This window comes from Myotis lucifugus, unplaced genomic scaffold (assembly GCF_000147115.1).
Source record: "Myotis lucifugus unplaced genomic scaffold, Myoluc2.0 scaffold_508, whole genome shotgun sequence".
Taxonomy (NCBI): domain Eukaryota; kingdom Metazoa; phylum Chordata; class Mammalia; order Chiroptera; family Vespertilionidae; genus Myotis; species Myotis lucifugus.
Window position 1 is genome coordinate 403,942 of NW_005871556.1, and position 18,374 is coordinate 422,315.

The window sequence follows — 18,374 nt, forward strand, 5'->3', positions numbered from 1 at the left end:
CCTCATTCTGCCCACCACACAATCTACTCCTTTATTGGAAAAATGTCAAGAAACAATAAACTCTCAGGCCCTCTGTTGCCTGCTGATTGTCATCTATCAAGCCATTTACAGTAGATCCATGTCAAAGAAGAAATCCATTTTGTTTGCACTTGTTCTGAGAGTGCACCACAGATTTAAGTTTATTTACCTTAGAGCAGTAGGTTTCAAACTTCCTGTCCACAATCTAAGGTAAGAAATACATTTGAGCCCTGACCGGTTTGGCTCAGTGGATAGAGCGTCGGCCTGCGGACTCAAGGGTCCCAGGTTCGATTCCGGTCAAGGGCATGTACCTTGGTTGCGGGCACATACCCAGTAGGGAGTGTGCAGGAGGCAGCTGATTGATGTTTCTCTCTCATCGATGTTTCTAACTCTCTATCCCTCTCCCTTCCTCTCTGTAAAAAATCAATAAAATATATTTTTTTAAAAAAGAAATACATTTGACATCTCAGCCCAGGAAACACAAGAACCAAATGGTGCTTATTTTAAAAAACAAAACAAAATATATTTTATTGATTTTACTGAGAGGAAGAGAGAGGGATAGAGTCAGAAACATCGATGAGAGAGAAACATTGATCAGCTGCCTCCTACATGCCCCCTTACTGGGGATCGAGCCCACAACCACGGTACATGCCCTTGACCAGAATCGAACCCGGGACCCTTCAGTCCTCTGACTGATGCTCTATCCACTGAGCCAAACTGGCCAGGGCCCAAATGCTGCTTATCTTTATCAGTGATGCACTTGGATATTTTCTATCATTTCTCTCCTGTCATCTTCTATTTGATTCTCTATCATTTTCTAAAATACACTTGTCATGACCCACAGTTTGACTAACACAGTGTTAGAAGGCAGATGGAATGGAGAAGTGGCAATCAAGAAGAAAAGGACAAAAATGTCAGTCTGGAAACCCTGCGGTGGTTCTTTGCTGTGGCTCTCAGGACCTTGGAAAGGTGGATGGGGCGTTGTTTCTGGAGGCCACAGGACTGAGCCGAGGCTGGAACCCCGGCCTAAACATCTCGTGCCTCCTCTATCTAGAGCAGCGGTTCTCAACCTGTGGGTCGCGACCCCTTTGGCGGTCGAACGACCCTTTCACAGGGGTCGCCTACGACCATCCTGCATATCAGATATTTCCATTACGATTCCTAACAGTAGCAAGATGACAGTTATGAAGTAGCAACGAAAATAATTTTATGGTTGGGTCACAACATGAGGAACTGTATTGAAAGGGCCAGAAGGTTGAGAACCACTGCTCTAATGGCGGCTTCAGTGTCATGTCAAGAGTAGCGCACATCCTTTGTGTTTCTCTCACATCGATATTTCTCTCTGTCTCTCCCTCTCTCTTCCACTCTCTAAAAATCAATGGAAAAATATCCTCGGGTGAGGATTAAAAAAAAAAAAAGAAAAGTTGTACACATCCTCAAGGAGTCCTAGTCAGTCAATAGAGAAAACACAAATAAATGAATTCTATTACAAGAGCTGTGGCTATCACCTAGCCGAGTTCCCTGCTTATAGATAAAAGAAACTGCCTCATCTACTTATTCCAGTAAAAGCCGGGAATGACAGAGGTTTCCCTGCAGGTTCCTTTGTAATTTTCTCCTTGGATGCTCTCCTCTGCGCCCCAGGGCTTTATAATGTCAAGGTCTCAAGCGTGTGCTGTGAATGATTCTATTCTGGTGCCAAGCAGGCAGGCCAAGACAAGCGTGTGTGGCTCTTTAAGCCATAGGCTTTGTGCCTTCGTATTCACAAACTAGCTCCCTATATGTTCTCAGACAAAATAGGTTTCCATCCAAGATCTTGTCTGGATGGGTCACATTTATAGATCTTTGTTGGAGCAGCAACTAGGATTGCACAAGGCTTTGGCATCCTGAGCGAAACTTTTGTCACTGCCATTTCTGAAATATTCTGGCACCTTTCGAAGATTCCAAGACTACACCATTCCCTCTGTTGGGATTATGGCCCAAAAGAAATTTGATCATCACAAAGAATGTTCCATCCTTAAAATATGAAATATAAACAGGGACTTCCATCCTACCTCTTTTTCTTTGTTTCCCCACAGGTGAAACGAAGACAAATAAGTATTCATTGAAATTAATTATCAAGCGTTGTTGTTTTTAAACCTATCAGGCTTTCTAGATAACTTGAAATGGAGCCTTCAAAGTTATGAAAAATTCAATTAGTGAGTATTTATAAAATGCTTACAAATGAAGAAGCCCTGGAAAAGTAGTTTAAGGAGTCTTCACTTAAGATAGGAGTGGGCAGCATGGCCAGTGTGGCTCAGTGATTGAGCATCAACCTATGAACCAGGAGGTCACAGTTCAAGACCCAGTGAGGGCGCATGCCCAGGTTGTGGGCTCGATCCTCAGTAGGGGGTGTGCAGGAGGCAGCCAATCCATGAATCTCTCTCATCATTCATGTTTCTCCCTCTCACTTTCTCTCTCTGAAATCAATACAAAATATATCTATTTTTTTTTAAAGATAGGAGTGGGCAAACTACAGCCCAAAGGCCAAATCCAGCCCACTGCCCATTTTTGTAAATAAAGTTTTATTAAAACACAGCCACACTCATTTCTCATTTGTTTCTGTATTGTCTAAGTGCTACAGCCTCTGAGTAGAGTAGTTTTGACACAGACCATATCAGCCACAGAGCCAAAAATATTTACTATCTGGACCTTTATAGGAAAAACTTGCTGACTTCTGATTTAAGAGATTACTATTAATCCAATATAGTAATTTGTAATTATTATTTGTGTAATTGATCAATTATACCTTTCTAGTCATTTCCATTTCTTTACTATCTTAATTTTATTTTGTAATAATTGGGTGTTATTTTTAATGGTCAGACTTTGTTACTCTCAGATGTTTTATTTTTTTAAAATATATTTTATTGATTTTTTACAGAGAGGAAGGGAGAGGGATAGAGAGTTAGAAACATCGATGAGAGAGAAACATTGATCAGCTGCCTCCTGCACACTCCCTACTGGGGATGTGCCCACAACCCAGGTACATGCCCTTGACCGGAATCGAACCTGGGACCCTTGAGTCCGCAGGCCGACGCTCTATCCACTGAGCCAAACCGGTTAGGGCTGCTCTCAGATGTTTTAGCGTTTATATTATGTGACCAAATATTTTTTCAAAGTGGATAATAAAGTCCCTGGTGGCACCAAAGAAGTAAGAAGAGTTAATATTTTTATGAGTTGCTTAAACAACTGATGCCGCCATACAGCTAGACTCATCCAGAACTCATTCATCCAGTGTCGTTCCATCTGTCTTCCCTGCTCTCATCAGAGGTCCACTTTGTTCTCTGGTTGCCTTCCTTCATTGTCACAAAATGGCTCCCGCTGCCTCTGGCATCACTGTCCCTGTGCAGCATGAAGAGGCAACGAAGGGTAGTGACTCTTCAGGAAGCATCCTCAGTAACAGAGGATTGTCCTGCCGCCTCCCAGCAGACTTCCCTCCCTTCCCGTCAGTCCCCAAGTCAATACTGGCACGCAGGAAGACATCACTGGAATTTGGCTTCACCTAAGATCCTTTTCCTGAACTGGGGTGACAAAATAGGGAAGGAACAAATTGGGAAGGGCGGGTGTAGTAGGATAAAGACGGATTTAGATGAGAAACTCTCCGTGTATATAATAGCAATATCGTCTTCTGCCATTGCCAATAAGCAATAGGGGGGGAACTATGTTTATATCATATTTATTTGATTTAGTGTCTAGTACAGTGTTTTGAATGTGCTGCTCAGGAAATATTTGAGAAATTGAATGGAATGGATTGAAAATTCAATCCTAGCACAGTCAGTCATAGCTCAAAGAATCACCAAAAATGAGAATGGAAAAGGAAAGAATGAGGAGCCTAATAGTTTTCATCTAATTGCATCATCTGTTCGTTACTGAATTGGTGAGAGCTCTTTTTATGGGAACAACTGGCAGAAATTTGGAGGAGTTCCCAAGGCGTAAGTCTATGATGTAAAGATATATCATTCCCTCATATTTGTTCAGTGTAAAACAGTATGTGTCAAAAGAAAGCTGATAAAATTAGCCCCTTACCTAGGTTAAAAATCACATCACGTGTACACTTTGCCTGCCTATCTTTTCAACTTGAGGTACAAGTTTTGGCTTTAAAATGAATAATGAAGAAGTTCCCATAATTTGGAATTGAATTTCCTTGAGTTAATAATCCAGGGTATTTCTTTGGGATATATGATTTCTGTCCTTTTGTTCTCCTACCTGCTCTCTTTCCTTTATACTCCAGGAAAGAAATATAGCTTAAGGAAATAACTGGCCATAAACCATTTTTCTTGCTCTGGTATTTGGAAACTTTTGTCTCTGTAAATACAATGTCTACCTAGACTAGGTGAAAAATACCATTTTCAATTTAAGGGATGTGCAATAAGAGATGCAAATTCAGGCCCTAGCTGGTTTGGCTCGGTGGATAGAGCATCGGCCTGCGGACTGAAGGGTCCTGGGTTTGATTCCGGTCAAGGGCACATGCCCAGGTTGTGAGCTCGATCCCCAGTGGTGGGCATGCAGGAGGCAACTAGTCAGTGGTTCACTCTCATCATTGATGTTTCTATCTCTCTCTAAGATATATGTTTTTTAAAAAAGAGAGAGAGAGAGAGAGAGAGAGAGAGAGAGAGAGAGAGAGAGAAGCAAATTCAGGAGCCTGGAAGGACCGACGAGCTCCTCAGTTAGGAAAAGATAACAACAGGTTTGCCCCCCTAGAATATGACTTTATAGTTATAGTTGTTGGGTTGTTTTTTTTTACTCATAGCAATTGAATGTGGAAAAAATGACAGCAAGTAAAAGATCCTTCTAGGGCATAATTTGATCATGACCAGTTATTACAGCAAGCAGTGATTACAAAGAACGCCTAGTTATGGAAAAACCATCGTTGAGCTTTTAAGCCCATGGCATCCAGGCCATGTGATCCGCTTCCCTATCTCACATTTTGATAGAATAATGCGACAAGGTCTACAAATCAAATATCTCACTGATTTTCTGTTAATAGAAACATACTTGCTTTGAGGTTCGCGATTCTACAAGGTTTCTCTCTTGAGGAAACATTTCAGAACTAATTACCTTGCCAAAATAATTTATACAAAACAGAAAAAGTTCCTTGGTGTTTAATTTAGCTGGAAGCATGGTGACCTCCAAGAACGGACTCCCTTTGCAACAGTAAGAGGCTCACAGAATGTTCTTATTTTCTGACCACGGCTTTGATAATTTCACCACCACTTCAACAAGTAAACTGTGGGGATTAGTACATTTCACAAGTGCTTTGGGGAGCCTCAACTCTAAGGAAAGGCATCTGTGTTGCTTAAGAATACCATGAATATTTTCTTCCCTGAGAAACAGACACTTAGGAAACACATTTTGAAAAAAGTCTAACCCACAAGGTGCTGGCAGGATAAAGAAACAGTGTTTAATTCATTGGGGTTTACACCAAGGGAAATGACTTGATGACTGTATGTCTACCTGCCTTCTATCTCAATCAAGGTTAATGGAAGAACTGCTAAAGATAAGGTGATATATAAATAAAAAATTTGACCTATGGATTTGATTACATAACCAAGTCTATAGCATGGAATATTTCTTTAAAGGAGATAGATAGATGATAGATGATAGATAGATGATAGATAGATGATAGATGATAGATAGATCTCCAATGTTGACTGAATGGTAGAGCCAGTTTGGGCTTTAATACATTGTTTTCTACTTTTCCCATGTAGATTGTTTTCTTCCAGAATTCTTTTTTTTATATATATTCTATTGATTTCTTACAGAGAGGAAGGGAGAGAGTTAGAGAGTCAGAAACATTGATGAGAGAAACATCGAACAGCTGCCTCCTGCACACCCCCTACTGGGGATGTACCCACAACCAAGGTACATGCCCTTGACCGGAATCGAACCCGGGACCCTTCAGTCCGCAGGCCGACGCTCTATCCACCGAGCCAAACCAGCCAGGCATCTTCCAGAATTCTTATTTGTCACTCTCTTGAACCCTGGTTCCCACTAAATAAACTGTCACTCCACTCCCAAATTTTCAATTTTCTCACCTTCTTTTAAACAAACCAATTAGATACTTACTGAGAATAATATAATAACATATTAAGAGGCTTAGGATGAGAAAGGATTTCCTAGACCAGTGATGGTGAACCTTTTGAGCTCGGCGTGTCAGCATTTTGAAAAACCCTAACTTAACTCTGGTGCCGTGTCACATATAGAAATTTTTTGATATTTGCAACCATAGTAAAAGAAAGACTTATATTTTTGATATTTATTTTATATATTTAAATGCCATTTAACAAAGAAAAATCAACCAAAAAAATGAGTTCGCGTGTCACCTCTGACACGCGTGTCATAGGTTCGCCATCACTGTCCTAGACTAAGCAGTCACCACGTGCTTTGCTGGGGAAAACCCCAATCAAAATCCAAAGGTCCCAAGAAGGCTAACACTTTGTCCTTTAAGACTGAACTCGAACGTGAGCCTTCCCAAGCAGAGCTGGGGACAGTCTTCTCACTTCGGACCTACCACCTCGTAACATGTCTCCACTGAAGCAGGTCTTCATTTCTCTTTAGTGAGGTTTTCATGTATCTGTCTTGAACATGACACTGAGTTTCTCAAAGGCAGAGATCGTGTCCATTCATCTGGGTTCATATAACCTAGTTCTGTCTCACCTTAGGCACGAGCTTAAGCAATGTTGGATGAAGGGAAGGATGGATCAATGTATGGGTGATGAGCCCATTTTGTAGGGGAAGATGCCATGTAAACAGATAACTATTACAATGTAGAGAATATTCCCAAGCCAAGGAGATGGATCATGTTTTGTGGTCCAACATCCCTGGGCACGTTCAGAACGGGGATGAGAGCCCTGTTTCGGCTCCTTGCCTAAATCTCTGGGGTTAATCCCAGCTCAAGTCTTACATCAGAGTATGGCACTAGTCACATTGGTTCCACTCTCCTGGGCTTGCTGCCATGCTTCCTGCTAAGAAGCAGAGGTGGCCATTTCCCTGGTAGTTACTTCCCCCTTTCTGTCAGGGCTGCTCTCTCTTCCTCTTCTTGAATATGGAGCAGGCAGCTCAAACTAGCAGAGGCAATTCATTCATTCCATGGAGGATGGTGTTGGCAGTAACTGGCTCCAATGTCCATCCCGACTTCTCCTGAGATACGTTTTTGACTGGGCTTTGGGTTGTCCGACTCTCCTTCGTCCCTGTCTGTTTTCCGACGTGGACGTGTTGGGTCAAATTAACTTACATTGAAGAGATTAATCATTGGAAAACACTAGAAGTAGCGTATAGGCACAATGAATGGCCCTCAAATGCCAGGGACCATAAATAATATCATTGCTTCTTTGACAAACCTCCTTTTCCAAAGTAGAAATAAAATATCTGGTTTAGTCTTTTTCTTGTCTTACTTTTGGGAGGTTTGTGGCCTGAGAGCCCTCAAAAGGGGAAGTAGATGAGACTACAGGATGAATTTCCGTTTTAGGTAAGGATAAAATATCTTTTTAGTAAACACTTTTGTAAGACATCCACAGATTGTATAACTCACCTAATCCACATTCATACATATGATTTAAAGACTGTTTTGTTTTTGTTTTTGGTTTAGCAAGATAGGCATGAGAACTTGAACGATAAACAGATTTTTGTACTAATCAGTGTTCTTGGATGTGAGTAATAAGTACCAAGCCTTCATAACTTACGCAGAAAAGGGATTGAGAGAACCTATGTAATAGGAGGTATCTTGAGACCATCTAATCAACCATGTGTGAAAAACATCACTAGGGCCATACAAATAAATCTGCTCAAGACTCTCATCTGTCCACTCCCTTTCCAGAAAGCATGCTGCACCAGAATGGCAGGCATAGTGCACGCCTTCTATTGGCCTAGAGTCCCAGTGGTCGGCAAACTCATTAGTCAACAGAGCCAAATATCAACAGTACAACGATTGACATTTCTTTGGAGAGCCACATTTTTTAAACTTAAACTATACAGGTAGGTACATTGTTATTCACTTCATTAGGGTCCTCCTAAGGCTTAGGAAGAGCCACACTCAAGGGGCCAAAGAGCCGCATGTGGCTCGCGAGCCGCAGTTTGCCGACCACAGGCCTAGACGCATGTTTTCTTTCACATCAGGGAGATGTGAGCAGGAAGATTATTTCAGTATTTCAGCCAGGTTACAACTTTGGCTTGTGAGTCGCCTTCTTGCCATAAAGTTGAGCTCTCCAATCTCTGTGCTCCAGAAGTACTTCAGTGAGCAGCACAAGCCTCCACCTTCTCACATGCTTGACGGATGAGTTTTCAGCCTTTGCTTGAATACACCCAGTGCCTGGAAGAAAGGGCCTTTTAAAAAATAATTGTTATTCTGGAATCATTTTAGATTTACAGAAAAGTTATAAAGATAATACGGAGTTCCCTTAACACCTCACCCAGCTTCCCCTAATGATAACATCTTATATAACCTAAGTACACTTATCACAAGTAAGAAACCAATATTTGCACATTGCAAGCAACCAAACAAAGTACTTTGTTCAGATTTTACCAGTGTCCCCGCTAATATCTTCTGTTCCAGAATCCCATCCAGCGTACCACATGCATTTAGCTTGGCATATTTTCTTTTTACTTAAAAAAACAACCCTTTTTATTATCTCACACAATTTGGGAGAACACCTTAACTTGGGACTATCTGGGAATGTCTTAACCTTGTGGTTCTGATTCATGAAGTTGCATCAAGTTCAACTGGGACCGCAGTCATCTGAAAGCTTGAGTGGGGCTGGAGGATCAGTGTCCAGGCTCACTCAGGTGGCTGCAGGCTGGAGACTCCAGTTTCTTACTCCATAGCCCTTTGCGTAGGGTTTCTCATGACATAGTTTCCCCCAGAGCCGTGGTCGGCAAACTGCGGCTCGCGAGCCACATGTGGCTCTTTAGCCCCTTGAGTGTGGCTCTTCCTAAGCCTTAGGAGTCCCCTAATGAAGTGAATAACAATGTACCTACCTCTATAGTTTAAGTTTAAAGAATTTGGCTCTCAAAAGAAATTTCAATCGTTGAACTGTTGGTATTTGGCTCTGTTGACTAATGAGTTTGCCGACCACTGCCCCAGAGTGAGGAGAGCAAGACAGAGAGCGACCAGATGGAAGCCACAGTGTACAGCGCTTTTTTTTTTTGAGGCAGCTTATTCCATTGCCAAAAAGGTCCATTTGCTGACAAAACTGTCTTTGTATAATTTCCTTCTGAATCTTTGTCCAATGGAAGGCTGACCAATAAGTCTCTTTATCCACCATGTTTAGTCCTTTAAAAACTAAAAAGAACTACGGTGGCCCCTGAGTCTTTCCTGCATAAAGACTCTCCATTCATCCCAGTACATCTATTCACACAACTGTTCAGCATCGGATGCTTTTCCACACCTGACCTGGCCCCCCTAAAGGAGAAACAGCACTTCATACAAGGAAATAGAAGGCTGTTTACTCTAGTAACTTGCTTTATTTTCCTACTTGTAGTTAGGAATTTGGTAGAAAGATAGTCAGTGGTTCTCAACCTTCTGGCCCTTTAAATACAGTTCCTCATGTTGTGACCCAACCATAAAATTATTGTCGTTGCTACTTCATAACTGTAATGTTGCTACTGTTATGAATCTTAATGTAATATCTGATATGCAGGATGGTCTTAGGCGACCCCTGTGAAAGGGTCCTTCGACCGCCAAAGGGGTTGCGACCCACAGGTTGAGAACCGCAGAGTTAGGGCTATATGCAGTATCTAAAGGGCTCCTTCCCATTCTACCACCGAGGTGTCTCTTGTCTAGCATTTTCCTCACTTTTGGACTGAGCTCCCCTCACTGTCTATGAATTCCTTTGGTTTGCATTCTCTGAGAGTCGATTTTTCTGGTCCAAATAAATAATGAGACAGCTGTGGTTGAGAAAAGCAGGGGAGGTCATGCCAGAAAGCATTCCTTCAAACTTTCCTCTGCAGGGATTTTTTGAAGGTTTGAAAGAAGCGAGAACCTTCCTTTTAGGTTGGGAGGGAGTTGCAAATGCCAAGGCTGCCCAGGTGTGCAGTGGTGCAGGCTCAGGTGTCTGCTGCCCTGGGAGAGGGAGGAGAGCATGAGACCCATGGCTGCCAGCTTCTCCATCTTCCTCGGGAGGATAGAAAGCCAGACCTGTCTGTGAACTTACCAAGATTTTGCATTCAAGCTAAAGTTTTTAGAAACCACTGCGTGGGCTAAACACCACCCGAATTGCAGGGGGAATGGATAGGGTTATTTTGCACCCACCAGGCTAGTGTTTTGCCTGTGTCTGTAGCAACATTAGATTCTAGTTTTAGTGGTTCTCAACCTTCTGGCCCTTTAAATACAGTTCCTCATGTTGTGACCCAACCATAAAATGATTTTCGTTGCTACTTCCTAACTGTCATGTTGCTACTGTTAGGAATCATCATGTAAATATCTGATAGGCAGGATGGTCTTAGGCGACCCCTGTGAAAGGGTCGTTCGACTGCCAGAGGGGTCGCAACCCACAGGTTGAGAACCGCTGCATTAGAAGAAGACTTTGTCCTTACAAGACATGGAAGGAGTCTTTTTCTTTATTTCATATCTCAGTGCAGGCAATGTCTTCTCCTTCCAGTAATGTCATCTTACGGAGCTCTGCAACATGAAGGGCTTAAAGGTTGGCGCCCTGTCCCATATCCAGGTGCACCTGTGAATTGAGGCCGACTGCGCCCATTCTCTGTAGCTGCCTCCCAATGGGCCTCAGCATCTTCTCGTCCATCCCTCATCCTTCTGGGGGGGCAGAGTCTGCCTGACCCTCACAGATGAGCAGCCACTGTGTTTGCAAACGCCTCCAGAATCTCTCTCCTGATGCAGGGGCAACGTGACTCTAAAGAAAGGCTTTTCAGCTTCTTGTCACAGATATCTGGGTTCAGCTCTTAGCCACCCCTCTTTCAAAGGACAGAGCTGGGCTTTGGAAAGAGCTGGAGTTTGGGTTTGAGTCCCAGCTCCACCACTGACCAGTCCTGTGAGTTTTGAACCATTTGCTTTAGTGCTGCTTTTCAGTTGAGTCCATCAGAAAGCTATTCAGATTGAAAAGGGTGTCCCAAAATTCACGCAAGAAGTAATTTTGATAGAAAACACAGGTTTATAATTAAAAATTGTAAATTTTTTATTGATTCATAAAGCATACAGTATAGGGTTATGTATGGAATAGCATATCGGGTCAATGGCCTCCACGGCTTTGCTGGCACATACGCACTCTTTTGTTGAAATTTTCCATGACCATTTTGCATAAATGTGGCTGAATTTCGATGAGGCTCATTTTCATCTTGATGGCTTGGTTAATCGACAAAATTGTCGCATTTGGGGTTCAGAAAATCCACGAGTGATTGTTGAGAAACAAATGCATCCACAATGTGTCACTGTTTGGTGTGGATTTGGGGCTGGAGGCACCATCGGACCATTCTTCTTCGAAAATGTGGCTGCTCAGGCAATAACAAAAGAGTGCATATGTGCCAGCAAAGCTATGGAGGCCATTTACCCGATATGCTATTCCATACATAACCCTATACTGTGTACTTTATGAGTCAATAAACAATTTACAATTTCTAATTATAAACCTGTGTTTTCTATCAAAATTACTTCTTGCGTGAATTTTGGGACACCCTTTATGTTGATGTGTGTTCGTTAATATAGATGCAAGAATGACTCATGCAAATTCTGGTGACTATTTAGAGCTTAATATTGTCTCTTTCTCTCTCCTCTCTCTGTATTACCTTGAGCATGTTGGTCCATATATCTGGCCTTTAATGTCACATCCCTCAAAGAGGCACGTCTTCCTCACGACAGCTCAGGTAGAAGTTAAGACACCGGCTTTGTTGTTGGATAGTCCTGAGTGCAAGTTCTGAATTTACCAATTCCCAGCTTTTGCCCTTGGACAAGTCACTGAACTTCTTCTAAACTCAGTTTCCTCACCTGTAAAATAGGAATAAAGAATAGTGTGGGCTTCATAGAATTTCAGTGAGGACTTAAAAGGGTCACAGATACAAAGCATTTAGCTTATAGTACGTGCTCAGTAAATACAAGCTCTCATTACTACTGTATGCCCGCGTCATAGGGAAGTTGTAGTCTGAAGAGATCATAGGTACTGAAGTATTTTGGAAAGTTAAATGATCAAGAACTCTCTTAAAAAAAAAGGAACTCTCTTGTGCAATACTTTCTTTTTTAATTTTTTTATTTTATTTTATTGTTTAAAGCATTACAGATAGTAGTACATATGTCTCTCTTTTTTTTCCCCAGTGACCTTCCCCCCGGCCTCCCCTACCCCCCGCACATGCCCTCACCCCGCCCCCCAGTGTCTTGTGTCCATTGGTTATCTTCCTGAGTTTTCAGTCCCATTCAGTTAATGTAATTTTTATGTTTGTGCCATTCTGTTAAGATGATAGTCTTTTGATATTTTGTATATATATATATGTGTATATATATATAGAGAGAGAGAGAGAGAGAGAATAATGTGCATAAATATGAATGTATACAAGTACAATTAAGTGGGTTCTTACTATGTATACATCATGTAACCACCAATCAGGTCAAGATATAGAACCCTGCTTCCTTCATGCCCCTTTTCAGACAATATCTATTCCCCCAAAGTGACCCTTATTCTCCCATCACCCAAAATGAATCTTTCCTTGAGCAATATCTTTATTATTATATCTCTAGAATCAATGTAGTATAGAAATAGTGTTTTATAACCGCCACTCTGAATCTGATCACCTTAAAATGAGGAGTTGTGTACTTTATTGCTCCCGGGTTCTCTCAGAACCCACCCAAAACCTCTATCCGATTTCTGGCCATGGAGGGCGCTGACAGATCCTCATGCTCTGCCCCCCCCCCCACTGTGCTATTCTCTTGGAGGGAAACAAAAGCCTAGGACATGGCTCTGCCTTCAGAGAGCTTCTAGTCTAGCTAGAACAGCGGTTCTCAACCTGTGGGTCGCGACCCCTTTGGCGGTCGAACGACCCTGTCACAGGGGTCGCCTAAGACCATCCTGCACATCAGATATTTACATGACGATTCCTAACAGTAGCAACATGACAGTTAGGAAGTAGCAACGAAAATCATTTTATGGTTGGGTCACAACATGAGGAACTGTATTGAAAGGGCCAGAAGGTTGAGAACCACTGGGCTAGAGAAACAAGCCTTAAGATGGAACTCCACCTGATGGTGAATGAGTGAGTTCATGAAAAGCATGTCCTAGAGGAGAAATCTGGAGCTTCCTTGTCTCAACCCTCCTGAAAACCCTGGGATTGCCCCCCCGCCCCCCCAACAGGACTCCCAGATTAACCACACTCCACACCGATGGTTCCTTTGCTTTGGGGTCACTAGTATATGGAAGGCTTGCTGTCTCGCATCTACTATTGTGTCATGTATGTCTATGGGGCATGGTCTCCTGAAAGGAGGCTGCATAAAGTCCAATCCCCAAGTACTTGTTCCAAGACAACTCTGGTCAGAACGTGTGACCCAAGTCCTACATACAGGTCACTGATGTCTGTAAGATAGTGCACACCTGGGGAGCAGTTAGCAAGCATGTGCTCCTCGTCACTGTAAAATATGGCTGTGCAGTATTGAGCATCAGGAAGCTGAAACTTCTGTAAAATACGGGATGGCACTTATTACACATATTGTCGTCCAAGGAACTGGTTGAACATAAACTGCTCCGCATGGTTACATGTAGTGCAGCAGTCCCTTGGGCAGGTCTTCTGTGATCTGTGGGAATAAAAGACACTCTTCCCAAACTGAAGACTCAATAAACAAACTGCTGATTGATCACAAGGGAAAAGAGAAGACATGAGCGGTTTCATTTCCCAGCGCCGGTCACTTTCCTGAGGATTTTAACTGAGGAAGTGGCGTGCTAACGCAATGCATCATTTCACATTATCGCACATCACCCATCATTTCATTTAGTTCCTTTTAATAACATTCAGCTCTAATTAAAAGATAATATTTGTTGTAAATAGTTAAGCTTTTAAAAAAAATTGTAAGCCAGACCCTGGCTGATTTGACTCAGTGGATAGAGCACTGGCCCATGGGCTGAAGGGTCCCAGGTTCGATTCCCGTCAAGAGCACACACCTCCGTTGCAGGCACAATCGCCGGCCCCAAGTTAGGGCACATGCGGGAGGCAACCAACCAATGTGTCTCTCACATCGATGTTTCTCTCTGTGTGTCTCTCTCCCTTCCACTCTATCTAAAAATCAATGGAAAAATATCCTCGGGTGAGGATTATCAATGACCACAAAAAATCGTAAGCCAGTATTCACAAAGATCACATTTTTGTGATAAGGAGGCTTCAAGAAATTGATTGGAGTTTTAGACTTTGAAGTCCATATGATCCTTGTAAGGCCATGTAAGCTCTCTTACTCGTGGGAATAGAAGTTAGCAAAACAACTTGGAAAACAGCTCAGTGTTACCTACTAAAGCCTAGGATTGCATGCACACTGGCCTGGCCATGCAACTTCTACACATATACCCTAGGACTCTGGTTCTCAGGCTTTAGTGTAAAGCAGAATTCCCTGGAGGGCTTGGTGAACACACACGGCTAGGCGCCACCCCAAAATTCCTGTCTCAGTAGGTCTGGGATGGGAACATAAAATTTGCATCTCCAACAAGTTCCTAGGTAATACTGGTGCTCTTGGTCCTAGGACCTCATTTTAGGAACCACTGTCTTAGAAAGATTCTTGTGCCTGTACATAGGTAAGAAGATAAAAACAAAATTTTTCAAAGACATTGTTCCTAATAGTACCAAGCTAGAAACAATTCAAATTTCCATCCACAGTTCAATTGGGTAAATAAACTGGTATATTCATACCAGAAAACAATGTATAGCGATCAAAATGAGTGAACTCCAGCCACCTGCCTCAACAGGATGAATTTCAGGAAGCATTGATGAATGAAATAAATAAGGCAAGAAAGTATACCTACAGCATGATTCCATCTATGTGAATTCCAAAGCAGGAAAAACAAAACGATACTCTTAGTGGTAAAACTGCAAAGAAAAACAGTGAATTGATTACTGTAAAATCTGACCAGGGATGACCTGGGGTGAAGGGGAGGGAGGTATATAGGGGACTTCTTGGTACTAGCAATAGTCTACATCTGAACCTCCTATTGCTGTTGGATATGTGGGAGTTGGCTTCCTAATTATTATTTAAACTGTACATTTATATTTATACACATCTGTATATATGATACATCCCCTGACTAAGCAGAAGTTTTAAAAAATCATTTTATCTTCAAAGAAAATGTTGTCTGGTTCTTTGACAACTTGTTTGAATTGTAGGACCTGCCCAATGGTTATGAAAAATAAATCTTTTATGCTTTCATATATATCATTTAGTTATTCTTCCAGGTTAACTATTAAAATGAAAGAATGATAGGATTTTTTTAAAGAAATATACTCTTGTTATAGTCAGATACATTTAGTGATATGAACTAGTGATGAACACAGCGTTACAAAGTAGAAGACCTGTCAGTCCTATTTGGAGAACAGATTAGAACCTTGAACAGTTAGTATGTTTATTGTCTGTATGTATATAATAAATCATGGTCGTCCCTATACTTAGATCATCTTTTAGACCCTGAAGATAAAAGCATGTACATGATGAAAGAGACTGATGGCTCTTTGCTGCAGTTGAACTGATTTACATAATTTCCCCCATACCAGTCTCATGAATGCAAGAGTGAAGCCTCTTACAAACTATTTCCATTTTATGGAAGGAGAATCATTTTTGCAATATTTGTTTTTGCTTTTGGAAAGGAAGGAGGGATTGAATGTTGATTATATTGTGATATCTTTTGCCTCCAAACATTCAGAGAGGAGGAGTTGGAAACATCCAAGCCCCGTGAGGATCCCAGGAATGTTCCTTGCTGTTTCAGAATGCAGAGTTAGGCTTTTCTTGATATCAGAGTCTTGCTTTCACATTTTATTGGGCTGAGTCTCTCTCTTTACTACACTTCGTAGTTTATCCCTTCAAAAACACTTCTTAATCCCCTTCTTACACATAAGTTTCCTTGTGGCACGGGCTGTGTTTCTCCTATTTGATCACAGTGTGGATTCCTGATTCGCATCTCCCACATGTTAAGTTGACAGCTGCATAATCCCCAAACGCATTCTTATAATGACTGCCAATATTTTATGATGACATCCCAGGAATTCGATTGCAGCTGCCTACTGATATGAGTGGTATCTTTATTATTTGGTGAGTTAACTAGACATAATAAGCGTATTTGTTGCAAGTACAAGATGCTAAAAGAATGTATGACGTACTTATTATAGTGAAAAATTAGAAACAACCCAAGTGTCCATCAGTGGGGGGAGGGGTAGTTAATTAAATCAAGGAAAATACATCTGAATTTAAGTGTCAGGGTCCCCATTAAGCACTTTAGATGCATCGTTTTATTTAATTTTCACAACAACCCTATGAAATTCCCACTTTATAAATGAGGACACTGAGACTTACGCAAAGTCACACAGTTAATAAATGGTACAACAGTAATTAGATCTGGGCATTATAACCCCCAAATTCATTTCCTTCTCCAGTTACACTCTACTAGCTCATGAATGCCAAAGCCTTAAGTACTGTTAACTCTTCTTTCAAAGAGACTTGATTCAAGATGGCATTGGTTTGTTTGTGGGGTTTGTACTTGCTTAATCCCTTCAATTTTTTCACCCAACCCCCTCCCCTCTAACATCCGTCAGCCTGTTCTCTCTATGTCTCTTTCTATTTTGTTTGTTAGCTTATTCTGTTCATTACATTCCACATGTAAGTGAAATCATATGGTATGTGTCTTTCTATGACTGACTTCTTTCACTTAGCAAGATACAACTCATAGACAGAGACAACAGTGTGATGATTATCAGAAGGAAATGGGGTGGGAGGAGCTAGAAGATGGTAAAGGTGGGCAAATGGTGACAGGAGACTTAACTTTGCACAATGCAATATGCAGATGATTTGTTACAGAATTTTACACCTATATAATTTTATTAACCGATGTCACCCCCATAAATTCAATAAACATTTTAAAAAGATGACATTGGTCCACATAAATATGAAGAATAGGAAGAAGCTCATCTAATAGTAAAAACAAACATATCTGAAATTTCAAAACTAAATTATTTCTGAAGGAAATAACTTTCCTGTACTTTCTATTGAAACAAATTTTAAGAGCATACACCAAGATTCTAGTGATGTGTGCAATCCAAGTCAGGGATTTTTCTTATATTTTCAGAGCCATTGGTCTGTTTAAAATGTCAAATTATGAGTGAGGTAAGTGAGAAGTCATGCTTTTGCTCAGACATGGTTATTGATAATGTAAAATATTACTTGTATTCTTATTTTTACAATTTTTTATTCTTTTAATATTTACAGATGGACAAAAGAGGAAGAAATCTTTGAGAAAGAAACTGGATTCACTAGGGAAGGAGAAAAACAAAGACAGAGGTAAGGAACAGAATGAACTAGAGGGAATACATCTTCCATGGAGCATAATGGTTGAATTTGGTGGGGTTTTTGAATTGCATAGATTTATGTGGTTCAATGCTATTACGTAAACTGGATTTCTATGATGGAATGTCATTAAGAACTGTTTGGGTCTACTCTTTTGTGTTTGAGTGGCCCTGTATTGAATTGATGAGTTCAGCTGGTTTGAGAAAAGTGTGACTTCAGCCAAGTTTATGGTTCTAATTATGATTCTGGCCAATCAGCTATGCAGAGAGAGAACCTGGGTTGAGTAGCCATGGATAGCATCTCTAACGTTAACCAGCTGTCTGGCAAATCCAGATATTTAGGCAGGGCTAGTTGACTGAGAAAGAGTGTGGATTCGCCTACCATGACTACTGGAGAGAAACAGTCTCATCCTCACGGGTTACTGAAGATGAGCCATTCTCAGCATTTTGATGTTAGATCATTGTGTGCTTATTCTTTGCCCTATATGTTTTGGGAATTGTTGACTCTCTTCATACTGTTTTGTGTACCCTTTTGTGTCTACCTAGGGAATTGACACTTTAGTCATTCCTTGTGGTCGTTTCAAACTAATATTAATTGAGCCCACACAATGGGCACCTGGCCCCCGTTAGCATAGTACAACATTTTGTGGTTTGTTTCTATGAAATGACTGCTGAATGGTGTAGTCATATGAATGTATTTTCATTTTATGTGACAGAGTAAATGAGTGTTGAGTAAGGAGAGCCGTGTGCCTCACCTGGGAAATCTTTTATATAACTATTGAATTTCTGCTTGATGTAAGGAAATAAAACTGGAGGTATAAAAAATAAACACATTGGAATCAATATTGGACAAGACC

General features: G+C 41.2%; 1 protein-coding gene across 1 annotated transcript in view; it reads left to right on the forward strand.

Moving 5' to 3' along the window:
• LOC106694548 (rho GTPase-activating protein 6-like) overlaps positions 1-18,374 on the forward strand; it is a 296,825-nt gene that overhangs the window by 196,873 nt on the left and 81,578 nt on the right. Inside the window, 1 exon segment of the mRNA XM_023745007.1 lies at positions 17,441-17,512. Coding sequence (XP_023600775.1) covers positions 17,441-17,512 — 72 coding nt within the window.